Raw genomic sequence first — 25417 nt, 5'->3', positions numbered from 1 at the left:
TATGGAATTGGTTGCGTGATTAGATGATCGACAGGTTACTGAATGAATGTAATTGTCTATACAGACAGTTTAAAATTTTGATACTTTCTCGATTTCCTTTAAAAGTAAGCGTGCGTCGTTTAGGCGCGAAAACTTGAAATATTTGAGTATTTATAAAAAGGTAACGAGAACTAGATATAGTGAACTGACACCTGTCGTGTGCCCTCATTGATTTTTCATGTTGTTCTATCATGGACTTGGAGTAAAAGGCCTCAAAGATTTTTCTGTAAGACATGCAAGAACGAGGTTCTTAAATGGTAAGTTCGCCTCACCCATTATTCCTGCCAAAAGTTGGTTAAGATTCGCCTCGAGTAAAATCTCTAGCGAGGCCTTCACTCCTGAGCAATTGAAAGAAGCACAATTGGCAAGGCTGAATGGATTAGGGCCATATGTATCTAAGTTGCCAAAGAGTATTATTCCGTATGCTGAGCTCATGAGACTGGAAAAGCCAGTGGGTACTTGGCTGCTTTACATCCCAGGCACTTGGGCCATCTTAATGGGGGCAATGGAAGTATCTGCATCCTTGGGACAAACCTTGTGGATGCTTGGTATATTCGGTATCGGATCCCTGATTATGAGGGGTGCTGGTTGCACGATAAATGATTTATTGGACCGTGATCTGGATAGTAAAGTCTTAAGAACTGTAGAAAGGCCAATTGCATCGGGAAGAGTATCTCCAATCAAAGCAAAGATTTTTCTAGCAGGCCAGACAGCTGTTGGGGTTGGTATACTCGCTGCGCTGCCTGCGCAATGCTGGTGGCTAGGTTTAGCATCATTGCCACTAGTATTCACGTATCCACTTTTCAAACGGTTTACATACTACCCGCAAGCTATTTTGAGTGCTTGCTTCAAATGGGGGGCAATTTTGGGGTTCCCAGCAATGGGCGTCATAGATTGGCCCACCATGATTCCATTGTACACTGGTAGTTTTCTCTGGTGTATGATATATGATACCATATATGCACATCAGGATAAGGAATTTGACGTCAAGGCGGGAATTAAATCAACTGCTTTAGCATGGGGTGACAAGACAAAACCAATCTGTAGTGTTCTCGCAACATCACAGATCGCATTATATGCTGTGGCAGGAATTAACAGTGGACTAATCTGGGGCCCGGGGTTTATTGGCGGATTATCCCTTTTTGCCTACAGATTATATACAATGATTAAAAACGTGGATTTGAACAATCCGGCTGCATGCTGGAAGGCATTCATCAGTAATATTAGTACAGGACTCTATTTTTCATACGCGTTATTCTTCGATTACATTCTAAGACTAATTGGAGTCTTGTAAATAAATCAAGGAAGGCCCTTAGTTTGGTTTACAATATTTTTAGATACTTCAACTTCTTTTTTCAGACCAGAATGAAACTTAGCTCTCGAATAATTAGTTCGAATCATCTCATTCAACGCTGATCTATCTTGCTTGATATTTTTCAATTCTTTTTTGTCCTTACTCTGCCTGGCCTTCAGCTCTAAATCCCGTATCGAGTCACCTCCAAATAATGCGTCAAAGATTCGTCCATCGGATGCCCAGAATTTCCCTGATCTAGGAACCAAATAGTATCTCTCTACCCAACTCTTAACGTTAATATTTTGATCAGTAAGAATGAAAAAAAAAGAACCTTTGTCATCTACGCCTTGTTCACCGTCACCGGTAAACACTCTTGTCTTTTCATTTCTATGCAATTCGGATATTGGTCTTGTCAGATGAACTGGTTTCCCCAGGATGAGAGATTCTCGAGTGAGTTGGCATTCAGGCTCACCGTACATTTTTGGAATATATTTGACCTTAGTGACAATTCTGGAAGGTGCAAAAAAGGCACAAAGTGCCAAAGAGAACGGGATCACTGTGAGTCCCATGGGTCCGAATGTCTTTATCAGAAACTTCCAATCTTTCTTTGTCTTATCATCAGCTTCCTCGTAGACAGTAAGTGCTGATTCATACGACCAATCTGCAAATGTAGCACCATATATAGAGAAAACCAGTGATAAAGCGAGGGAGCCCAATTTAGTTGACATCGGTTTTCGATATTGAAAAATTGCCTCAGGCGATGTCTTTGACATGAGCGCACTCATGACTTTGGAAAAGGGCAAACTCATTGTGGTTGGATGCTAGGCAATGCCGTGTTTCCCGAGTGTACAGTCCCGATGGAAGCAGCAGCAGTTTTGAAGTGTGCTTTCATTCATTTTAATACCTTTTTGACTTGGTTCTACTCACAATATCAGTTTCGCACGTGACGGAGAATAGATGATGATGAGGCTGTCACAAGCTTACTCTCAATAGAAAACAAATTAGATTGTAGCTTCAACAAGGTTTAAGTACAATGATGTGCATCGAGGAATATGTCAGTATGCTATGTGCTTCGTAGAGATATCTGAAACATCTTTTTTCAAGAATGCTGGTGGCAACACACTTGGTTAACGTCGTGCTTGAGCTTACGCAAAAAGATAATCATTAAAGGTGAGTTCTGAAATGCATCAACTGGCAAACAAAAATGTGGGTTTAGTGAGTGGTAGTGCATTCCACTTGTTATTGCGACTGTATCTTTACCCTTTAAATTGATCGAGTAAAGCAGCGTTTTTTATTTGGAAACCAACAGTGGTGAAGAAATTGCACATTCTGCTAGCGTTCTCATATAAGAATACACCGTATTGACCAGCAGGAAAAGAAACAAACTCGTGCTATATGAAAGGATGCAGCCCAGCAAAATTCTTGGTGCCCCCTGCCAATATAGAAAATCGCAAAGCTCGGACTCAGACGTTGTGTTTACACAAATGATGAACTATATTAATGGTGCCCGGTGCACCCTATGTTATATGATTCACATCTTAATCTCCTGCCTGTGTTAGTATTTCCATCTAGACACGCCCAATGTTGGCAACGTTTACGCATTGTTCACAGACGCACAAAGAGGAGAACAAAATGATGGCTTTTTTATACGGCAAGTCCTCTCAGCATTCATGATTGTTTACACGGAACAAGGAGGACTAATATCATGCTCCATTTCAGATCTGCTTGTGGTCAAGAGTTACCGCTTTATAATTTGTGACTGTGCATCACAGGATAAGAGGGCACTACTAATCTACGAGACTGGGAAGGGATGGTGTAGCCAAACATCCGTGTATTGAATGGAAGGTGCAAAACGTGAACTACGGTTTACTCAGACGGCCCGAAACCGATGAAGCCAGGTCAGTACGTGAGGGTGTCCCGCTATTACATGTGCGGGACCATCACCGCAATAGTGCTTTGACCTGATTGAAGCCTCGCCAAAGAGACAACTCCGAACGGTTGAGGTGCATCTTATTTTATCAAGTGAAAGATGTCATTCCTTGGAGTTTCTATCAATGCGTGCCAAATGCTCCCACAGAGTATGTATTGTGCTACTAGTACGCGAGCCTGGTATATTTTAAGGACTCAACACTCGCAGGAAGGGATAAAGAATTCTTCTTTCAAAAGGTGTCAGTGGACGTCGATGAAAAATTACTTCCAAATCCACAATTTTGTCGGAACTGAGACTTATAGCGAGGCATTGCGCTGGATGCTATGCCAGTGCCAAGAACAATTGGTTTTGCCAAGAACAATTGTTTTTGCCAAGCATTATTTGCATTTCGCCGTGATCACTATTCCAGAACTATTTGTTATCAATATTTACTTAATGCAAGAGATATGGTAGTCCATCTTGATTGCTCAATCGCTTTAAGTTTCCGATTTTTCCATTTGCTGTTAATTCGAAGCGAGGAAATGCCTAGCGAAAATCAAATGTTTAAACTACTATTGAAAATCGTAGTTGTTATAAAGTCATGAGTGGTTATGGGAATGGCTTGGATTTCAATTAGTTATACAAATGAATTCTAGATGTGCGTTTTGCTGATAATTCACCAATGGTTGTCATTGAAATGTCAGGTTCGGAGAAAAAAGTTGAACAGCATCAAATTCATGATGTTGAAAATGGAAATTTCGACGACTTGAAGGGAAAGCCTGTTGTTCTTGAGAAGGGATTCAGTCTTTTCAGTGCTATTTCAGCAGGGATTGTTACAGGTAATACTTGGACAGCTTTGGGTGGTGCTATTGTCGCATCGCTGTATAATGGTGGTCCTCCAGGTATTATTTACGAGTTCATTGCTGTTTCGGTATTTTATTGGATAATTGCAGCATCAATTGCGGAACTGGCATCTGCTATTCCTGCGTCGGGTGGTGTATACCATTGGGCAAGCATAATTAGTGGGAAAAAATGGGGTCGAGTGTGTGGTTGGTTTGCCGGATGGCTGAATTACCTTGCTTGGACATTCGGTGTGTCAGCGAATTGTAGTATTATTGGCTCCATGGTCGTGTACTCTTACGGAATGTTTCATCCTGAACTTACTCTGGAGAGATGGCAGGTATTCATCTGCTATCTGATTATTTGCTGGCTATGCTGTTTTGTCGTGATGTTTGCGAACTGGTCTCTTCCCGGTATAAATAGAGTTGGGTCTTTTCTAATGATTGGTGGCTGGTTTGTTACCGTGGTCGTTTGTGCTGTTATGCCTCTCAGAAATGGAAAGGGCCATGCATCAAATGATTTCGTTTGGAGAACATGGGAAAACGAAACAGGATATAGCAGTAATGGATTCACTTTCTTAGCGGGGATGCTAAATGGTGCTTTCGCCGTTGGTACACCTGACTGTATTACCCATTTGGCGGAAGAAATTCCTGATGCTGGAAAAAATCTTCCAAAAGTTTTGTTTTGGCAGGTATTTGTTGGTTTCTTCACAGCATTCTTTTACATGATTGCTATGTTTTACGCTATCAATGATTTACCGGCTATATTCGCTGCAGATTCTTTTTGCCCATTGGGCGACATTTACCTGCAAGCTACAGGATCAAGAGGCGGTGCTCTTGGTCTTTTGATAATTATTATATTACCAATCATATGTGCAACTATTGGCTGTTATATAACTGCTGGTAGAACTTTATACGCGTTATCGCGTGATAAAGCTGCTCCTTTCCCAGATCACATTGGTTCCATCAGCCCTCGTTTCAAGAGTCCTTTGTGGTCGACGTTTGTATGTGGTGCTATCGCTACCTGTATGGGTGCGATCTACGTTGGATCGGTCGTTGCTTTCAATGCTTTTGTTGGCTCTTTTGTGCTTTTAACCACAACATCGTTCCTGCTTTCAATTGGCCCACATGTATTGACCAAACGTAAGAGTATCAAAAGGGGTAGCTTTTGGCTTGGAAAATTCGGTTACACATTTAATATAATTTCCTGTCTCTACATCATTGTTTTCTTTGTCATCTATTGTTTCCCATATACTCTACCCACCAGTGCACAAGAGATGAATTACACAAGTGTGATGACCTGCGGACTTGCGGTTCTTGTAGCTATTTGGTGGTTTATTCACGGAAGATCGAAATACCGCGGCCCTCAAATTATAGAGAGTATAAGTGACACAGGCGAATCATCAATGGCTTTGGAGACCGCAGAAATTGGCAGCATTACTTTATCTCGTTAATACGCACGCAGTTATAACTTGAATATCTCTTTTTTTCCGCTTCTTAATTGTTATGGTGTCAATTTCACTTAAAGTCCTAAAGGACAACCTTTTTGCATCCAAATGCAACTGATACCGCATCTGTACCTGTGTAAATGCGGGCACATTCAAGATCAAGACGCGCCAGAAGTGCATCTAAATCATTTGCCATATATCACTTTGATGTGCATAGAATCATGCTCAAACACAACTGCGAGCAGCAGATACCCAAAATTTTCCCTACACAGCTTATTCTTGGGAGTATATCAATATTGAATTTATATGAGCATTTGGCGCCGCTGATAACCAAATGGCTCTTCTATTGAAGGCAAATAAATCCCTGTAAGTTTAATAATACGTATAAATTTAATTATTATACAGAATGAGATAATAAACCTGTGATTTTTCTTCTCGGCTACCTGTTCTCTTCCCTTGAAACATGCTCATAGTCTTCGAATATATAAAATGTGATGGATGACCTAACCGCTTAGGTCTTTTATACCCTTTTCGAGGCCACTCGGATTAGCACCAACCAATTTGCCCAGCAACTTACCTCCTTTAGCAAACACAAAAGTTGGCATTGCTGTTACCTCGCAGTTTTTAGCAATATCGGAACTCTCATCAACGTCAACTTTATAAAAATCAACCTTTGGATACTCTTCGACCAACTTGGACAAATGTGGTGCCATAGCTTTGCAGGGTCCGCACCATGTTGCATAAAAGTCGATTACTGACAAAGAAGGATTCTTAATCAAGCTTTCGAAATCTTTCAAATTGGCGATTTTCGTAATCTTCGAATATGAACTTTGACTTCTCAATTTAAGGCCTGAAACCTTTTGTAAGTTTCTAAAACTGACCCTTGCGAACATTCTTACCGCTTATTATCTCTTTTCTATGCTGGAGGTCCAGTTCATCTGTTAAGGGAAGTTTTGAGAAACTCGCTTCGTCGCCATTAAATTACATTTATATATGTACTATCTACAGTAAATCGTCGCCATATAAAGCTAACAACTCATCATCATCATTAATATACTCCTGAACGTCTATTCCAAATTTAAAAGATAGATCTAACTCAGGTTCCACCAGCGAACTTGTAAAACTTTGCCCTTCCAGTGTAAAAATTTCTCGCAAAAGCGATCTGTTATTCATCAAAACATCAACAAATTCCTGATAATTTCTAGTTCGTTCCAGCTGCGAATAGAGCAACAGGAGCTGCTTATTAAAGTATTTTTTTTGCAACAACTTATTATCCAAAAAATCCTTCTGATGCGACAGCATTGAATAGTCTACGTCCTCACAAAGGCTCCGCTTTTGAAACTCCTCAACAGATTCACGAACACTGTCGGGAGTCAACATAACGTACACACTTGCACCTGTAGTAGCACCTGCACTAGCACTTGCACCTGCACTCGAACTCGTTCCGCAAACTTCTCGCCTAATCTACAAAGTGTGTTCCTATTCAAACGCAAGCAACATGAACAACCTCAGCTCTCTAAGCACTATCTTGAAGAAAAATGAAAGCACCTTCGGTAAGGGCTGTGATGAGATATTTTGTTGTGCCGTCTTGCCCTTTTACTCTAGCCAAGTCATTTCCTTTTTACCATCTTTAAAGATCCCTGAGCTTTTTCATTATTTTGCCACCGAGAAGAACAACATCCGTTTCAAACGACGCTTTTACAACTTGTTAACAAGAAGACATAGGAGAAAACGCTGCTCTAATAGGTTCTCAGAGCCATGGATTAGCACTTTACATTTTAAAAACATCACTTGTGCAGTGACCTCTTTTTTTCGAAGGATCCTGCACTTTTTTTGATTTGCCGCCGTTGTTAGCCCTTCTTGAACGATGATGTTGCAAAACATTACGATAAATAGCGTTCGAACGCCAAAAGAAGCACCAGAATGTTGAAATAACTAGACGAGAGTGTAGGTTAGAAATGCCAAACGCCTTGGCCCATACTTCTGTAAAATCAAGCGGTAAATGATACAGTCTCCAACGAGTGCATGTCACATGACTAGAACGTGACGTTTTTATGCCTCTATCAGCTTTTGGTGAACTTTTGAGCAGGGCTGACTACCGTTTTGCTTTCTTTATATTTGTTTTGGTTCGCATTCGCGAATTGAATTTGGAAGTCATTTTGCACCTTCAAGGTCAGTAGAAGTATCTGGCTAGCAACTGCAGAGACACTGTTTCCTTCCCATTATATGGCAAACATTCCAAATTAAGAGCTATGAAGGATTCTACAGCGAGGGAAACGGAGCAACAGGTACCGCCTTTCTCTCCAGTTGGGTCAACTCCGGTCATGAACTCAATCCAAGAGGAGGACTCTCCTAGAGTTGCGCAAGACGGCTTTCAGACTCCGTTGAAAATTCATGCTGAAAGCCCTTTCTCAAACTCCTCAAGGCAAGCCCCTTTTACCAGCAATTCACTGTCACGACCAAATTCCTCCGCACATCAATTCTACCTTTCAAAGGATGGGGGTGCTAACAATTCAAGCTCCAGTTTGATATACAATACAAGCTTTACATTTGGCGATCAGGCGGTCGCAAAAGGCAGCACAGGTGAGTCGAAAAGAAACTCCATGAAATATGTACCGGAACCTCAATTGGCACCACCCAAATCTAGTAGATCCCCCGTCAGGTCGTCATCTCCGGATGCACGGTCAAGAAGATCGTCTCAGCTGGAGGCTCCGTTCAATTTTTCATCCATGAATGCGCAAGGAAATAATACATATCCATCTAGAACCTCTTTTCGTAAGGGACATAGATATAAGCACTCTTCCGTTTCCATGAACTTTTTCCAGGAGCCTGAGGTTAAAATTCCACTGAATATTGCTAAATCTCTACCTATTCCGAATTTCAATGACATGATCAACAATCTACCATGGCCGAAGGCTTATTTTCAATTATTTATCACTTTTGCACAATGCATAATTTGCATAATTGTTTTCCAATTGGGTCACTCTAAAAATTGGAACAATTATCTAACACTATCTCATTTTATCATATATGATATTATTGGATCATTAATAATTATACTTGTTGAAAATCTATCACAATTTCAAGTTTGGTCTACCGGTACTATCACTTTTCCATTTGGTCTAAATAGGATTGACGTATTGCTAAGTTTTGGTTTAGCCGTTTCTCTTTGTTTTGTTGGTTTGGATTTAGTCTTCCATATAGTGGAAGAATGCATCGTTTTTTTCATTGAAAATGCCAATGAAATGGAAATTGAAAATGAGGATCATGACGAACTTGCATCAAGAATTCCACATTCTCATCATTCAAATAATACATTTAAACTTTCAGATGGTGATTCGAATATATGGTATTCCGTTCTGGCTATAAATTTACTGTTTTCTGCTTTATCGCTCTACAAAATCTTCTATGCTAATACGAACTCAAAATTGAAAACAAAAAATCCAGTAATAACAATAGTCTTCACAGCATATTTGTTCTTGTATCCATATTTATTCAATTTTATGCCCGTATTGTCTGATCACTTGGCCACTGTTGTAATTGCAATTTTCATCCTAATACATGGTTTTAAGATTGCCGAATGGACCTCGACTATTTTATTAATGGGGTTTTCAACAACTGCGTTACCAGCGTCAAGTTTGGTTCACGATCCTTATTCGAATGAAGAGAGTCAAACTGATTTAAAGGTGAAGAAGTCCAGAAAGAGAGCATTGAGCACATTACCACTTTCATCACCAACGCATCAGAGTCCTCAACGCTCGCATTCATTATTATCAGGGTTTTCAAGCTTTAGAAAGAGTGCAATTAATCAAAGTTACAATTCTACAATTTTAAAATCCAAAATTAAAGAAGAAGTTGAAAAACTAAGTGAATTTGTATCAAGATGCAATTTGAAGTACGAAGATATTTCGATTGCAAAAATAAATTTTACGTCATATATTGCTCTAGTAAAACTCACTTTAGAAGGTGGCTCCAATGACGATGAGTTAAAGGTAAGGCTAGCCATGGATACTTGCATAAAAAAATTTTTACCATCCTGTGAGACAACCATAGAGATCGATAGGATATGAATCACCCGAATATCAAACTGAAACTATTCATAATTAGGTTATAGAACTGTTTTATAGATACCATGTTATTTGGGATTCTTCTTCTCAAAACCTGCATTGAATAAACTCAAATTTAAACATGAATTGTTGAAACAGCTTGCGTTTTCAGACTGAAAATTGTTTATTTCGTAATACGGCTCAATATTCAATTTATTCCAGTATTGTCCTTCTTTTTTGTTAAACAAAAACCATCTATTCGCAGTCTTTCCTGAATCAACTGGAAGTGTTTCAATCCCAATATCGGCCTCTTCTATCGGTTCAAAATCGCCAGCTCTTTTGATAAAAGAGGATATTTGAAATGGCGGCAGTTCTAGTAATCTCTTTGGACATTCGAATCTTGGACCATTGCCCTCTTGTCTTGTTGTGGATATATATATACAGTGTGATTTTAATGATGACAAAATTTCATACAAGATTAATTTCAATTTCAAATCAAATGTAATTTTTTCGAAAAGCAAATATATTTCATCGATTATCTTGATCGTGCTTTTTGTATCATCTTCCTGTATGGATGAGGCAATACATTTGAATATGAAATTTTGATGTATGGCGAACATTTTCAAATAGTTATTCAGAATCGATTGAGACTTTTCCAATGATTTTTCATCCATGTTGGCGAAACGAGATAAATTATTCTTCAGTGATTGAAAGAGGCTGTTTGACATGGTCAAATCACCGTTTACCCTTTTTGAAAGACTGGTTATGATATCTACAATCATGGATACGGCACCTTTTTGATTTCCATCCTCCGCCAGATAATCATTGAAAAAATCACCCTCATAAATTTGAGCAATAGTTTGTATTGTTGGAATGTTGCTGATTTTATCGAATATATGGGCGCGAAGGCAACCTACATTTGTCACCTCTATTACTTCAAACAGATAATCATGTAAAGCTTGGTTTGCTAAATCTTCTTTCATGATATCCTCAACATAATATGCTGTATATGCTTGCAGCATCCAAAGATTGTTGAAATTCATCAGAGAGTACAGCTCAGATGGCTTCATCTCTTCTTCTGTTGCATCATCACTTTCATGCAGCCTTGGAACTCCAAAGTTCAAGATATCATAAATCACATGTGTACTTGTAGACCTATCTTTTTTTAGAAGTTCTATCACTATTTTATTCGTAACAGCAGATAGTTTCGAGTGCATACCATATTTAATCAGAATTTCGAGGAACAGAGTATAATTTTGCGTTAAATCAAGAAGACATGTGGCCAGAATAGTCTCGAAGTTACTCCTGATATATTGATCCTTATGGTACTCAAAATATAACCCATTATCAACATTCTTGATCGCAAGCAGCTTCAATACAAAGGTAACGCTTAAAATACTTTGGATTTGATCTAGTGTCAGCAGCTTGTAGGATATAAGAAGTAAAAGATCAGAAAAAGTGAAATCTTTTCTCTTAAGGTATATTGACATAAACTTGTTATATTCTCTCTTGGTCGTCATGAGAAGTAAAAGATTGTTCCTAAATCGTTTCTTCTCCTTTTCATTATTCTTTCCATTGAGAAAACCACGCAATGACGTCTGGAAGGTTTCCGGAAAACTTCCCATTGAAAGTTTGGATTCATCCCCATTGATTGCATTATATACTAACAGAAGTTCGCTCTTATTTTTCGTAATTCTTTCTAGCTTGCTTTTTTCTTCATCATAAACCTTCGATAATTCCGATTTCAGCTCTCCATCAATTTTTAAGGCATACGCGAAGCTCTTCATGAAGAATTTCCAAAAAACCATGAATGATGTTACTGCATAGGAACCAAAATCCTTCTCCTTGAGTGCCTTCATATAAATATAAATAAAGGTTTTAGTAAAGAGGATGTGATCATTGATGTACTGTGAAAATAGCTTTCCATAACATAACAATATGTCAATAAGGGCTTCGAGCGCTCCAATGTCGCTGAGGAGCTGATGATACACAATGAACTCTATCCACTTGTAGAAATGGTGGAATGCATCAAGATGAATGCAAAAAATTTGAAAAAACTTGACAATGGTGGTCCTATCAACAAGCAAAAGATTTCCTGAGCATATTTCAGTGAGATACCAATCGGCTGCGACAATCTTAACACTAAGAGAATATGAAAGATTATTCAAATTTTCCTCATTCATTATCTTCTGTTTAAGTTCTTCAGCCTGCAAGAGCAGTTGATCGTAATTATGTTTTTCGTAGTAGCTCGCATTATACTCCATTACATTCTTTAATACCATATTGTACTGACTTTTCATTAGAGGAGAAACTTTTAAATTGATGAGAATATCACAATGGACAAACTTATCATTGGATTCCGGCACATACAGTACACCAGAACTGATAAGTTTCCTAATATATGTGGGGACTTTCAAAATTCCATAAGTTATTAGTATATTAAGCAGGCGATATAAGGATCTATCGCACATCAACAAATTTCTGTCCATTTCAGATATTTTAGCCAGTTGGAAAACCATTGACCAGATTATATCTTCGATTACAAATTCTTGAAAACGTTCCACGGAGTTCACCTTTAAAAGTAGAATTTTAACTACCAACTCATTGGCCTCGTAACGTGACTTTTGATAAGGGTGTATAGCCCATAGAAATAGTTGCCGAATATGTGAAGTGTGTAGCATATTTCTATCGACATAGGCTGGCCAATCAAATTCAACTGGGTTATCATTCAACTTTTTTGTAAAGTCAGTATCAACTGTTTTAAGTAATACAATATCGTTGTCAGATTTATCAAGACCCTGCTCATTTCTTGATTCCGTCTCTGTGTCTTCCGAATCCAGTGTCCCATTGAACATGATGGATTCATTCCTGTAGCTGATCAACTCTAGTTTTTTCCTTATTTCGCTTGCATTTTCTGGATTGCTACTAAATGAGTTTGCAATTTCATATAAGATAGGCTTGTATAAATCCCAGCTGGAGTTTGGAAAAATGAAAGCTTCAAGAGACTTATTTTGAAAAATTCTGCCGATTAATATTCGCAAGATGGATAAAATTGATTCTTTGATCTTTGCGTTCTTTTTTATGTCATTTATAATATATTTTTCATCATTTATCATTGACTTGCTATGGGACACCATGTAATACTTGTATAAAAGCATTTCTGCCATCTTTGGCATTAAAAATAAAGACTGTGATACTTGTGCTTTTTCTGTTGGTTGAGAAATATCATCCCAAAATACTGTGATAATATGTAACGTTAAAGGAAGAAACTCAAAGTTTTCTACTTTTGCTCCAAACTCGATTAGCCAATGATGAAAAACCATTTTGTCTATTAGTCTCAGTGAGTAGCAATTACCCAAGAGCTTTAAAAAATAGCCCACTTCAGTGCGCCACCGCTTCAATTGTACAGGATCATTATCATTTTGATTCATGTCAAATATTAGTTTTTCCAATATAAAAACGAAGTTATCTGTCCATTCCTTCGTAAGCTGAGCATTTATATCATTGCTGCTATCTGAACTTTGACGAGCTTTTGTCATTCTATTTTTCCACTCCATTGAATAGCAACATTTTATAAGCCACATAGCCCTTTTCAAAGGTATTTGCCTCATATAGCACTTTTCGAGCACCTGCCTCCTCTTTAGCCCATGAGGAATGTGCTTCGATAATTTAGCTAATGACGCATATGGGGAACTAAGCTCTTGCAGCCATAATTCTCTTCTGTGATCCGTTAATGTTACTCTACTTGGCAGCAAAAATCCTGGACCGCTCAAATCGCTAAATAAAGGCAATTTATTAGAGTTGTCCTTGGCCGAAATTCGATTGATCTCTTGCTCTCTTATATGGAGTATCTTCGAAAATTGATCTCCCAGCTGATCAGACAGTTTTGGAAGTGATTCTTGCAGAGAGGATCTTGCTGATATGCTTTCAAAATTTACCTTAGATGGTGCATAGTAGCCCTTTGCAACAAAATTCAGTAATATCTCATCATCCTCCCTCTTATGACGCCATGGTTCGAAATCTGGGTATACAGGTGTAAGATGACTTTCTTTAGGGGCAACGTACGAATGCAATTCATCTGGAGGAGTTAGTAAGTACTTGCTTGGCGTCATGAATTGGTGCGATTTCTAAGAATAGCAATAGTATGTGATGACTGTCTATGTATAAACATCTCCGGCAACTGTTCTGTAAATCTTGATATTTCATCTAGTTGCCGTTCTAAGCGCGGTTCGTATCAGCGTAATAATGTGGGGGTAATAAGCTGCATTAAAGAATAGTGATAATGAACACATGAAACAGTCTCTTAAGCTTCTTGCCTCTAATTAGAATAACTATTACTGAGTTCTGAGACCACGTTGTTTTTTTTCAGTTTGAAATCCTCTAGCGGCGACTGTATTGGGTCTATAAACATTGCAGTGATAAAATACTGTTGATTTTTACATAGTTCATTTACTACTAGCCTTTTGCTTCAAGATTTCTAAGCACTTTTTGTATAGCTTTTCTTCATCCGATGAAATTTTAGATAACGGAAGAGCTTCCTGTGTCTCCTGATCGCCTTCTGGATTTGATGAGTCCCAATCTCTTGGTACACATCCATTTACATCTCTGCTCATATCGTTGTCAATACTTTGGCACCAGAAAGTTTTCTCACCCTTCCCGACTAGTAAGTTAAAAGCATTACCCTCTGTCCGGGCTCTTGCTGTTCTTCCACATCTATGGACATATTGCTGCGACCCAATGGGCAAGTCATAGTTAATTACATCTGTGATATCATTAATATCGATACCTCTTGACATTAAGTCAGTGGTTATGAGAACCTTATTTGCTGATGAGTATGATGCAGAAACAGCAAAATCATTTACCAACTTTCTATTCTCGCTCTTTGTATTATTTGAGTTGACTGAGGTTATTATGTGCTGTTTTCCTAGCTTTTCACCAATCATAATATTTAGCAGGGATGCTAACCGTAAAGACGCTTCATTTGATTTTACAAAGACTAGTATCTTGGAATTATTCAGTCTATCAAGTAGATACAACAAAATTAACGGCTTGAAAATACTTTTTGCTGTTGGTATGCCTATATTGTACTCTTGCAATGTTGAAGGTAGATTGTATAACTTCACAGAATCCATGACAAATAATTTCGGGTTGTAAAGCTGAAGACCATGTAACTTTTCCGTGTTTGTTGTCAAAGTCGCACTAAAAATCATTTTTATAACGTTGCCTGGCATATTATCATTTTTGTCCATCTTGATTCTATTCATGAGCTCAGGACACCAATTTTGAAACGATTGATTCAGTAAATGATCAGCTTCATCTAATACTAAAATGGATAAATTTTTTAGACTGAGTGAACTCATATTCAAATGATCAACTAATCTACCAGGAGTTGTGACCAAGATATCTGGTTCGTTCTGCAGAAATTTAGTATGTTCTTCTTTCAAGGAGCAGTCTAACTTCGACATACTTATTATAAGTCCTGTTCCCTGAGATAACTTTCTTATTGTTTCATATACTTGGTTGATTAGTAATTTAGTTGGAAGGATGATAAGAGCTCGAAGTTTATTTACATTCCTTTTCGATAGCAGTTGAACTATAGGAATTGCATAGCCTAAAGTTTTACCAGAACCAGTGGAAGCATTGACTAGAATGTCACCCACTCTTCTTGTTAAATTCTTTCTCGTGGTTTGTAAAGAAAAGTTTAGCACAGGCAGAATATTATTCAGCAGTACGGTTTGGATTGGGAATGTATCGCCGGCAAATTGTCTTTTGATATTACTGAGAAGATTTGGTTCTAATTCACTTGAATAAGAATCGAATGGTTTACTCATAGAGTTATCGTAATACACTTTTGTGGTATGAAGCCATGCAATGGATTTGTGATCATTCGACTCAGAGAAGTTGGTGCTCCTGACTATTGGTGGTTGAGGAATGTGTTCTAGCACTTGATGCGTTCCTTCATCTACTACGGCTGCATCGTTGTTCGTTGAATCATCCGCTACCTCGCGTGTATCACGCAACTTCATAGACTTCTGAAATCTAGACAGAACAGAAGAATGACTCTTATTCAAATTTGTACCCAAGCTACCTTTTAGTTCGAAAGCTTCACCAGAACCCACAGATTGGTCGTCAGATCTATTTTCTTCATCTGAAGAATCGTCCTCACCACTAGAGTCGGCGTTCGCGTCCTCAAATTCATGCTTATCAGCAGTTTCATGCTTGATATCTTTGTCATTTGCATTTTTCATTTCAATATCTTCATTGTCGTCTTTGTCACCATTATCTTCACCGTCATCATCCTCATCATCCTCAACACTTTTTGCCCTCTTTAATGGAATAATAGCTCCCGTTTCATTTTGCTCCTGAGGAGTTGCTTCAAACACCTGATTGGGATCAAACCTAACAGCAAACATTGACAAAATTGGGTCTTTAGGACGTTCTTTTCTGTTTTCCGTTTAGCATCGAGAAACTCATCACATCTTCCAAGTTCCCATTTTTTTTTTGCAATGGGCCTGAAAACTTAAAAAATGACCAAAGCGATCTGTTGCTCTAAACAAACAAACAAAAGACAACTATCTAATAGTTAGCTGGTATTTCAATCGCATAATTCATAATCTCAAATGCGTCAGTGTCTCCTGTTGCTTTCCCGTTCCGCTTGGAAAGGCCCTCACATTGTTCCTCTTCCAATTAAAGAAGCCATGGCTAAAGGAACCGCAATTAGGACAAATGCTAGATCTGCAACCGTATTACCACAATTTGTTGGCTTAAAGTTCCAAGTTCACAACGGGAAAGAATATGTAGCTTTTGAAGTTGAAGAAGATATGGTAGGGAAGAAGCTTGGAGAGTTCGTTCCAACACGGAAGAGATTTAGTTATACGCAAACCAAGAACAAATGAAAGAAAATATTCTTCTCCTGTATATATCTCAGAAAAACTGTTTTCAATGCTTCATGTGTATAATAAACGCTACATATACCTATGAACCTATATGATGATGTTAATCCTCCGTTCTGTCGAGCTGAGAAGCTGCTAGTAACTTCTCTTCTCTTATCGCACCAGTACGATCTATGTTTGGCCAATTTCCCCAATTAGATAGTCTAAGTATTAGACAAGTGGCATTGTCTGCATGTTTCCCTCCAAGAGCCATGATATATTTTATAACTTCGTCAGCAACAAACTGCGGGGAAGCTGTCTTCAAACCACGCATGTTGACGGTTGAAGTTATGAGATCCGTCAACTCCTGATCCGACGCCAAATCAGAGATACCGTCGGTTATTAAACATATGAAACATTCCTCGCCGCCAAACTGCAATTTGGAGCGTTCAGAATGCGGTAATTCCATAGTATCTCCAATCAAGTATGAATAGATGTCTGGCTCGCAAGAAAGACCCTCACGTTTACCTGTTAAGTCACCAAAAGATCTGGTATTTGTAAAGTTATTCAAGAATCTGGTGTCACCGAAAGAATCCGTTTGGAACCCGGAAGAGGCCTTCAATCTTTTGGTTTCTCTCGAAGAGTTTGCATGGTGCATTTTGGTCAAACTGTGAGCAATACCATTTTGATCACATAAAATGATTTTTGTATCACCTACTTGGGTAACAACAAGCTTTAGCAATCCGTTGGGTTCGACGAAAAAAGATTCGTCGAATGACAGAGTTTCGTCGTATGAGGAAATGAATATCGATGAAGCTGTTGAACCACCAGGGAATTTCTCAAGTCTCTGTTCCGGACTAATCTCCTTGTCGTTGAACCCACAGCAATAATCTAGATCGAACTTTAAGAAAGCATAATACAATCTCAGTCTCTCATTTTCATTCAACAGACTTGTTTTATCTATTATATTCCCCCATTTATCAAAAATCATTCTTGACCCAGATTTATCCAATCCATATAGAACTTGTTCTTGCTTTGTATTACAATGTCTGATAAACCTATCATAAAATGAATCCCTATTCTGGAACATTCTCTCCCAGTATCTGCCACCTATGAGATTCTTATATTGCAATAGAAGATCGTAAAACTGTGCTTGTGTCGGGAAGGAATCTACGATTGCATTATGTAAGTATTCTGCCAGCAACTTCGAGACTCTCCCCTTCCCACCGTGACCATCAAAAATGGATAAGTTAAGTACCGACTTCTTGCTGTTGTTTTCTTGCTCAGGAATCCCCCCGTTACGATAGAACTCCATTTCTTGCCCTAGAGATGGTAACTTGAGCATATTGATAGAATAGCTATCTTCGTTGTACATGCGGTTGACCCTGCTGGAACTGTGCCCGATAACACTAGGAAATTTTTTTAAATGAACTCGTAACATCAAAGAACTCTCCGACTGGCCGCTAGCCTGGTTTTGCCGTGCACCATCAATACGGCTAGTCCTGTTACTCCCGCTAATCCCACTAGCAGTTGGAAATCTCCATCTCCTCGAGCCGAAGGACGCCCCCAGATTAGCAGGCTTCAGATGGATAAATGGCTGCGTTCTTCCCATTCATCTACCATGCACACACTGTACGTTTCCTTAATCGAACACTCTGCTCTCTAAAGTGCCTTTCTTAACGAGGCAATAAGTGTCCTTGTTACTCCTGGCGTCCACCCCTTTCCAATAACGGCAGCTTTCCTTGTACAACAGCGCACGACTACCTCACCAACACAGATAAATCCACTTAATTCGCAATACAGCCGTCCCAGAACTCGAAACGACTGCTTTACTATATGCATCCCTCAAGATAATTGGCAGTTGTCTCTATTCCCGTTTGCCGTGATTGAATATTTTCTAATTTCAATATTAAAAATTCAGCAAAGTAAAACCTACACTTTGATAGTACGTTGAAATACGAGCCCACATAAGACACCATAGGATGTTTTCCAGACTATCAACAGTGTGCCTGAGAGCACGCTCTGCTCAACCAATTTACAAACCGCTTTTCAGGCCATGTATAGATCGGGTTACTTCAGACTTGGCGCAAAGATGCGCTTTTTCAACTTGTCTACCACGAGCAGCTACATTGAATCAAATCAAAAGAGGCGTTGAACCACCGCAGCGTAAGAAAGTTTCTGTATCGCCAGATCTCGAGAGATGTCCAATCCGTAAGGGTGTAGTTCTCAGGGTAATGGTGCTGAAACCCAAGAAGCCCAATTCTGCTCAACGCAAAGCGTGTAGAGTGAGACTTACGAATGGCAACATCGTTTCCGCATATATCCCGGGCGAGGGCCACAATGCCCAAGAACATAGCATTGTTTATGTACGTGGGGGTCGTTGCCAAGACCTGCCGGGTGTCAAGTACCACTTGGTCCGTGGTACAGGTGATCTGAGCGGCGTAGTAAACAGAGTCACCTCGAGGTCCAAGTATGGTGTCAAGAAACCTTCGAAGAGCGAATAGTGGATACTTAACATCATTTCTCTGTAAATAAACCTATGTAAACGCAATTCAAAAAGCTCAAATATTCAGTGCGTAAACTGTGACATTATTTTTCTTGCGATCTAGGGCCTAGGGCCCCTATCCATTAAGGAAAGTACAAATCACCAATTGACGGAACTACCCAATTATCTGGTGAAGGAGAACGTCTACTTGCATCCAGACATTGTAAAGTTATATTAACTGTTGCCTAACCGCTGTGGTCTTTCAATTGATACAATGTTGCATTTACAACCAAATAATTTACTAATTCAGAAGACTCTGAGTGAAGCAATTGAGGCATACGGGAATGGTACCCCATTGACGCTGGACCGTATTATTTCAGACTTTGACTACACTACTTTCCACATCTCCAATGCTTCTGAAGACAAGTTGACGCTTGCTTTGAGCATTCGGACCAAGGCATGGCAAAGTGTTTCGCAATGCACTGGTGGCCCCGGATTGGTAGCATACTTGCAGAGCAAGTATGCAAATTACAGTGGAATATCTGCGTCTTCTGTTCCCGAAAGTGGATACGATTACACGTTGCTACTCGATTTGGGAAAGCTACAACCTGAAGCGATGAAGGACTTGTCATTACTAAAAACTTTGGTTCTTGGCTATGCGTTCCAGTTGGCGTTCAACGAATTTGTTACTTTAAGTGCCGCACCAGAAGGTACGGAGTCGGAAACGAATATTTTGCACACTATAAAGTATAGAGACGATGAGAATTTATTTATCAAACCTTCATATGACCGTATTACTGTTATCTTCGAAACGATATTCCAGGACGAAACGGACAAAGTGTTTGGTAAAGTCTTTCTACAGGAGTTTGTCGACGCTAGAAAAAGAAACCGCAGTATTCAATCGGCCCCACAGGTTCTTTTCTCGCATGAGCCGCCTCTGGAATTACAGAATGCAGGTGCAGTAGCTAGTATGAATTCTAGCGACACCAGTAGGAGGTTTATCACGTTTGTCTTATTCCCACGTCATTTTCAAACCCCCGAATTACAATTCTCAACGTTGTCTCATCTCACACTTTTCAGAAATTACTTCCATTATCACATTAAGTGCTCCAAGGCTTACATGCATTCGAGAATGAGATACAGAGTAGATTCCTTCATTAAAGTTTTGAACAGAGCCAAACTCGACGAGGAAGAAGAGGATATTGATCAACAGAGCAAGCAGCAGCAGACTAGAAGAACGATAACGGGCAGAAAGATGGTCTCATATTAGATGTATATATAAGTTGGTCATATGTAAATTCTAATAAAAAACGTAAAGTGTGACATATTTCACAAATTTTCAACAGTGTCCAATTCGGCATTCCCTTTGGAAAAAAGTTGTCAAAACAAGCATATGAGTGTAAAAGCAACGCACTCCAATTCAACTGACAAAAGAGACTCAATCCAATCGACTCGATTCAGCTGCATCGCTAAATTCTGGTTGAAATTTGGTGCTGCTTAGATATACTTATTCAGCATGTCATTTTTCGGCTTTGATGCTTCGTTGCCTGGTTCGAACCCTAAGAAGCAAAATGGTAACAAGGATGATAATGGCAAGACCTTGGATTTTGAAGAAACGTACAAGGGCCTTGGTGATTATGCAGTAGAAGAATATGATTATTTGAATGATGAGACATTTGGTGGACCTGCTGAGTTAGGTACAGACTTTGATTTTGGTCATGGTTCTGCCGCTGCTCTTAATAAGAAAACTGAAGTTGAAGCACCTAGCACTTATACGATGCCAAGCAGATCTTACGTGGCAGCCGCGTCCTCCGGTGCAGATCCTGTTACGCGAACCTCGTTAGATGACACACAGGATTTGAAGCCTATGGAATCTTTGTGGACAAATCAGCCTCGTGTTTCTACTCAGCAACCTCAGGGTCACTATCAGACTCAAGGGCAAGTGTTATCAATGGAAGACTTGGAGAGACAACAACGTCAAAGACAGATGGCTGCTTCTCAGCAAGGATTCATGGGCATGGCAGGACCAGGATACGGTATGCCACCTCCCCATCCACAGGGATTCATGCAACACCAATTTCCAAATCAGTACCCATCATCATTCTCTCCACAGGGCATGCAAAATATCCCTCCATTTCAACAAATGCAGCCAGTTATTATGAACCAAGGCAATCAGGCTACAATGTACCAGCCTCCTTTGAATAACCCTACAGACAAGCAACAGGAGCAAGGAAATGTTTCAGGAACTCAGCCGATGGAATTTCCTCCCGGAACCCAGTTAGGAAGGTCTCCTCAGATGCAGCCAGTTCAACCTTCTCCTAAACCAACTAATCCAGGCTCGCCAATGATAGCTACTTCAACAATGACACCACCGCCTCAAGAAGTGCACAACCACCAGCAGAACAAGCAAACCTTCGTTGAAACTATGACACAGCAACAGCACCAACATTTTCTTCATCCTCAACAGTTGGTTTCTCCTCCGCAAACTCCAAGGGAAAACTTTAGATATAATCGCGGACAAGGTAGAAGAGAACCATTAACCGCAGAGGAACAGAAGAGGCTGCAAATTCGTCAGGCTAAGGTTGAAAAAATTTTGAAACATTCAGGCTTAATGACACCAAGAGATAAAGATTTCATTACTAGATATCAACTTTCTCAAATTGTTACTGATGATCCTTATAATGAAGATTTCTACTTCCAAGTCTATAAGATCATTCAATCAGGAGGAATTGTTGGTGAAGCCAACAAGGATTTGATTGCTCGTGCTTATTTGGAGCATTCCGGTCACAGACTGGGTGGTCGTTATAAGAGGGCAGATGTTGCCTTACAAAGAATGCAAAGCCAAGTTGAAAAGGCTGTTACAGTTGCTAAAGAAAGACCACAAAAGAGCAAAGATCATATCGATGCTGCTCGTGAAGGGGTTTTGGGTAAAATCTCTTCAGCAATGAATAGCAAAGCTCCTCGTAGACAATTGCAGATTCCATTGCAAAGGCTTGCTGATGAAAGCGCCATAGCAGATGATTCCAGTACTGCAAAATTATCGCGCGGCTCGACACCAGCTCTTGAAGCCGTCACTGAAACACTTGGTAATGTGGAAATAGACCAAAAGTCAAAAGCTAGAAGAAGATCCTCTTATGCTTTCACTTCAGTCGATCAAAGTTCTGTATTGTCTCGATCTGGTGGTAGAAAGTTTGTTTTGTCCCTAATTGAGACTGTTTACGAAGAAGTTTTAGAATTAGAGGCTCAACTGAGAAGTGGAAATCCTGTTGATAGCGCTGCCTTGTGGGAAGCCCTACATATTGGTGACGAGTCTTATGAAGTCTGTCCTTTCATCTCAATGTTGTCATTCGACAAGGGTGTCAAGATTATGCCACGTATATTCAATTTTTTAGATAACAGTCAAAAACTAAAACTGTTGCAAACGTTTTTTGGAGAGCTATCGCATTTGAACATTATTATCATCAGTTCTTATAAGACCAATGCTTCTCCATCAGAGAACCAGTTGAAACAAATTGAACTCTTCCAAGCTGTTTTTTTGAAGATCATTGTATCATTTTTATCAAACAGCGCAAACTTTATCGAGATTATGGGCCTCTTACTATATTTGATAAGAAATAACAACGTTTCTTTCATTTCAACTTCTAAAATTGGTCTGAATTTGATCACTGTCCTGATATCCCGTGCTGCTTTGATTAGGCAAGATATAAACAGATCAAATGTGCTATCATCGCCAGAAATCTCAGCATGGAATGAAGTCTATGACAAACTATTTACTTCCTTGGAAACGAGATTATCATTAGTTTTCCCACCAAAGGAGTACACTGACAAAACTGTTAGTATTAATTCACGTCCTTCTGCTTCGTCGGGAAGTGCGATCGCTACTCCTACAATGCCAACAATCTCCACTTCATCGCAGTATTACGATCAAGCTTACATTTGGCAGTTTCTTGCTTCCTTGGCTCTCAGTGGTAAACTGAACCATCAAAGAATAATCATTGATGAGATCAGAGATGAAATATTCGGCACCATCACGGCAGCTGAGGAATTAGGAAAAAATCAACAAGATCAAACCGCCTCATTATATAAGAGGGAAAAATTGTATCAGGATTTAAATTTGTTTCTCAACGTCATGGGCCTTGTTGCCAGAGACGGCGAAATAACAGAGCTGAAGTAAGATGATGAACTAAATAGTTGTATATATAAAATCTTGTTGAAACATAAATCGATTTTGTAAGAAACAAGGCAATTGGTCTGTAAAACAAAATAAACGAAGCCAGATGAAGCCCTAACGGAATATCAATCGATCCTGGGAAGATATCGGATGATACTCCATCGCGAAACGTTTACAATTCAGGAATCTGACTACGAAGGAGTCTATGACATGGAACAAGAAATAGCAGTTGTAGTATGGATTCTATGAGAGTAGAAATGGGTGTAATGACGATGAAAATACTTCAATCGTCGTCCTCTCTTATGGTTTAATAGGTGCGAAATGCTAGGTATAAATACTGACGTATTTTCCAGATATTAATCCAAGTTCAATTGGTTTTATCTCAATTCATGATATAGAGAACCAAGGAATTATATATCTCTATAATTGAATATCATAGTATTATCATCAATGTCTAACCAAGTTACTATCGACAACGCCGAAGAAAACATTCTTTCCAAATACATCTACGTTTTTTAACTTGCTTTTTTCATGTAACATTGGAGCGTATTTTTAAGGGTGTTTTGGTGAAATGCCCTTTGCAATGAACACTTGTTAAATAACTATGAAAGGAGACATCTGGGTAAAATGTTGGTAAGTGGCAAACTAGGTGTTGCAGTACGATTAGTTGTTGAAAGTATAGAAAGAGCGGACCCAACAACCCATTTGACAAAGTGGGAAGAAGATGCAAAAGTGGTAAATGCCTCCATTGATGGTGAAAGTGGCAAAAGTTATATGAATATAAATGGAGTCGAAATCGAGCCTAGTGAGAAATGCTTGTTATCCCTGTATACCTCCAAAGATGATAAATGCTTGGAACAATCAATATTTAATTATGAGAAAGACCTTGAAATTCCCATTAAGCAAGGGTTCCCACTAGAAATGCAACAATACATGGCAGAAAATGAAAACATTCTGGACAACGTGCTAAGAAAGATATCAGAGAAACTAGGTATCATAGTTTATGACCAGGATAGATCAGCACATCCGAAAGAAGCAGTAACAGAACAGAAACCCAGCTGGCGTATTGGCAGAAATAATCCGTTTGCCGAAAGCTTGGGAAGGGCTCAACCCGATTCATTTAGGAGGCCACACGACATGCCCAGTTTCGAAGATGAATATGAAATCCGTGGTCACGGAAACACGCCCCAAGGGCTTCAAGAGCGTATACCTTCGCGTTACGGTGAGAATGATTTATATCCCACAGGTGAGAAGTATCCCAATTTGATGGACCCAGCAGCCTCTGGGGGCCGCCCCGGTATATTAGGGCAAGGGGGCATGGTATTTGATCCTTTGCAAGAGCACTCTAGACAACGAAAGGAACAGGAGAACAAGTTGCGTGGACCAGGCTACATGCCTGGGGCCAAATTTGATGATCCATACGGAAATCCAGGAGGGTTAGGTGGACTCGGTGGTTTCTGCGGAGGTGGTTCAAGCGGTTTCATTTAGGTTATTCGGCTTACTTTTTTTTAACTATGTAGCTGTACTGATACTAATTAATTATTTGTTAGGAGTATAAACAACAACAGTCTTACCAGCCTTCTTGAAAACGTTGATGATAACATCACTCTCCGAGATGACTCCGTATCCCTCTTTGTCAAGTTCCATCTGGGAGATTTCAATGATATCATCCACTCTGTCCTTACCGCAACCGGTAGACTCGATCAATTGGTTGTTCTCGTCGAACGACAAAGTGCCGATTGCCTTTGGGATAGCTTCATCAAGTGTCAATTTTCTGCTCATAATTCGTATTGTACTGTAGGATTTCTATTAATCTATTTGCTCATATACGAAATGGTTAAAAAATACGATCCATTGAAAAGATATCTTCACAAGAGGCAAATACTTATATACATGGCAAGACCAACGAATGAACTGCAACTTTCTTAACCCTTAAAAACTCGGATGTCTGGAGAATAATCCTCCCCCGGATTCGTCTATTCTGAGGTTTGCACACACGCTTAGAACACCCCTTTCAAGTTACGCATTGCTGAGGGATATTGGCTAGCACTAAGACACGGAGAATTTGAGTACAAGAGAATCAGGACATGATCATAGCACGGCCATCGGCTCCGGGGGGTTAGCGGTTCCCTATTTTTGCGCTCCCTTGTGTGCAGATTAGGCTAGCTTGATCGTTCGTTGTTATTATTCCTCCCTTTCTTCAACACAAGAAGCTGTAAAAATTTGTGCCCTAGCAAGGGACATTCTCTACGCAAATAGGAAAGAATATCTTAAGGGATAAAGAGGTAATATAAGCTTGTTCAGTGGGGATATA

The 25417-nt window shown here is 39.4% G+C and overlaps 15 protein-coding genes across 15 annotated transcripts; 8 read left to right on the top strand and 7 right to left on the bottom strand.

Moving 5' to 3' along the window:
* Positions 1 to 217: 217 nt before the first annotated feature.
* COQ2 (4-hydroxybenzoate octaprenyltransferase) lies at positions 218 to 1333 on the top strand (the record flags this gene model as incomplete). Its single annotated transcript, XM_037286658.1, has 1 exon — positions 218 to 1333. One exon carries the CDS (start codon positions 218 to 220, stop codon positions 1331 to 1333), a length of 1116 nt encoding a protein of 371 aa, XP_037142553.1.
* Positions 1334 to 1338: 5 nt separating this feature from the next.
* MRX15 (Mrx15p) lies at positions 1339 to 2142 on the bottom strand (the record flags this gene model as incomplete). The annotated part of the gene is made up of 1 exon (XM_037286657.1): positions 1339 to 2142. The coding sequence occupies one exon, from the start codon at positions 2140 to 2142 to the stop codon at positions 1339 to 1341; it is 804 nt and encodes a 267-aa protein (XP_037142552.1).
* Positions 2143 to 3924: 1782 nt separating this feature from the next.
* On the top strand, positions 3925 to 5535 carry HG535_0A07650 (uncharacterized protein; the record flags this gene model as incomplete). The annotated part of the gene is made up of 1 exon (XM_037286656.1): positions 3925 to 5535. One exon carries the CDS (start codon positions 3925 to 3927, stop codon positions 5533 to 5535), a length of 1611 nt encoding a protein of 536 aa, XP_037142551.1.
* Positions 5536 to 6032: 497 nt separating this feature from the next.
* TRX3 (Trx3p) lies at positions 6033 to 6422 on the bottom strand (the record flags this gene model as incomplete). Its single annotated transcript, XM_037286655.1, has 1 exon — positions 6033 to 6422. The coding sequence occupies one exon, from the start codon at positions 6420 to 6422 to the stop codon at positions 6033 to 6035; it is 390 nt and encodes a 129-aa protein (XP_037142550.1).
* A 109-nt stretch (positions 6423 to 6531) lies between these two features.
* Positions 6532 to 6909, bottom strand: AHC2 (Ahc2p; the record flags this gene model as incomplete). The annotated part of the gene is made up of 1 exon (XM_037286654.1): positions 6532 to 6909. One exon carries the CDS (start codon positions 6907 to 6909, stop codon positions 6532 to 6534), a length of 378 nt encoding a protein of 125 aa, XP_037142549.1.
* An 872-nt stretch (positions 6910 to 7781) lies between these two features.
* Positions 7782 to 9599, top strand: ZRG17 (Zn(2+) transporter ZRG17; the record flags this gene model as incomplete). Its single annotated transcript, XM_037286653.1, has 1 exon — positions 7782 to 9599. The coding sequence occupies one exon, from the start codon at positions 7782 to 7784 to the stop codon at positions 9597 to 9599; it is 1818 nt and encodes a 605-aa protein (XP_037142548.1).
* Positions 9600 to 9664: 65 nt separating this feature from the next.
* On the bottom strand, positions 9665 to 13687 carry SRB8 (Srb8p; the record flags this gene model as incomplete). The annotated part of the gene is made up of 1 exon (XM_037286652.1): positions 9665 to 13687. One exon carries the CDS (start codon positions 13685 to 13687, stop codon positions 9665 to 9667), a length of 4023 nt encoding a protein of 1340 aa, XP_037142547.1.
* A 333-nt stretch (positions 13688 to 14020) lies between these two features.
* Positions 14021 to 15988, bottom strand: DBP6 (putative ATP-dependent RNA helicase DBP6; the record flags this gene model as incomplete). Its single annotated transcript, XM_037286651.1, has 1 exon — positions 14021 to 15988. One exon carries the CDS (start codon positions 15986 to 15988, stop codon positions 14021 to 14023), a length of 1968 nt encoding a protein of 655 aa, XP_037142546.1.
* Positions 15989 to 16195: 207 nt separating this feature from the next.
* On the top strand, positions 16196 to 16471 carry RSM19 (mitochondrial 37S ribosomal protein uS19m; the record flags this gene model as incomplete). The annotated part of the gene is made up of 1 exon (XM_037286650.1): positions 16196 to 16471. One exon carries the CDS (start codon positions 16196 to 16198, stop codon positions 16469 to 16471), a length of 276 nt encoding a protein of 91 aa, XP_037142545.1.
* A 100-nt stretch (positions 16472 to 16571) lies between these two features.
* PTC6 (type 2C protein phosphatase PTC6) lies at positions 16572 to 18059 on the bottom strand (the record flags this gene model as incomplete). The annotated part of the gene is made up of 1 exon (XM_037286649.1): positions 16572 to 18059. One exon carries the CDS (start codon positions 18057 to 18059, stop codon positions 16572 to 16574), a length of 1488 nt encoding a protein of 495 aa, XP_037142544.1.
* A 370-nt stretch (positions 18060 to 18429) lies between these two features.
* MRPS12 (mitochondrial 37S ribosomal protein uS12m) lies at positions 18430 to 18951 on the top strand (the record flags this gene model as incomplete). Its single annotated transcript, XM_037286648.1, has 1 exon — positions 18430 to 18951. The coding sequence occupies one exon, from the start codon at positions 18430 to 18432 to the stop codon at positions 18949 to 18951; it is 522 nt and encodes a 173-aa protein (XP_037142543.1).
* Positions 18952 to 19206: 255 nt separating this feature from the next.
* ARC35 (Arc35p) lies at positions 19207 to 20202 on the top strand (the record flags this gene model as incomplete). Its single annotated transcript, XM_037286647.1, has 1 exon — positions 19207 to 20202. The coding sequence occupies one exon, from the start codon at positions 19207 to 19209 to the stop codon at positions 20200 to 20202; it is 996 nt and encodes a 331-aa protein (XP_037142542.1).
* A 246-nt stretch (positions 20203 to 20448) lies between these two features.
* On the top strand, positions 20449 to 23106 carry PAT1 (deadenylation-dependent mRNA-decapping factor PAT1; the record flags this gene model as incomplete). The annotated part of the gene is made up of 1 exon (XM_037286646.1): positions 20449 to 23106. One exon carries the CDS (start codon positions 20449 to 20451, stop codon positions 23104 to 23106), a length of 2658 nt encoding a protein of 885 aa, XP_037142541.1.
* Positions 23107 to 23730: 624 nt separating this feature from the next.
* On the top strand, positions 23731 to 24591 carry FUB1 (Fub1p; the record flags this gene model as incomplete). The annotated part of the gene is made up of 1 exon (XM_037286645.1): positions 23731 to 24591. The coding sequence occupies one exon, from the start codon at positions 23731 to 23733 to the stop codon at positions 24589 to 24591; it is 861 nt and encodes a 286-aa protein (XP_037142540.1).
* A 51-nt stretch (positions 24592 to 24642) lies between these two features.
* On the bottom strand, positions 24643 to 24885 carry HG535_0A07530 (DUF3215 domain-containing protein; the record flags this gene model as incomplete). Its single annotated transcript, XM_037286644.1, has 1 exon — positions 24643 to 24885. One exon carries the CDS (start codon positions 24883 to 24885, stop codon positions 24643 to 24645), a length of 243 nt encoding a protein of 80 aa, XP_037142539.1.
* Between the last annotated feature and the right edge of the window lie 532 nt (positions 24886 to 25417).

Source organism: Zygotorulaspora mrakii, chromosome 1, assembly GCF_013402915.1.
Source record: "Zygotorulaspora mrakii chromosome 1, complete sequence".
NCBI lineage: Eukaryota > Fungi > Ascomycota > Saccharomycetes > Saccharomycetales > Saccharomycetaceae > Zygotorulaspora > Zygotorulaspora mrakii.
Note: the sequence above shows the minus strand (reverse complement) of the source record. Positions and strands in the feature narration are given on the sequence as shown.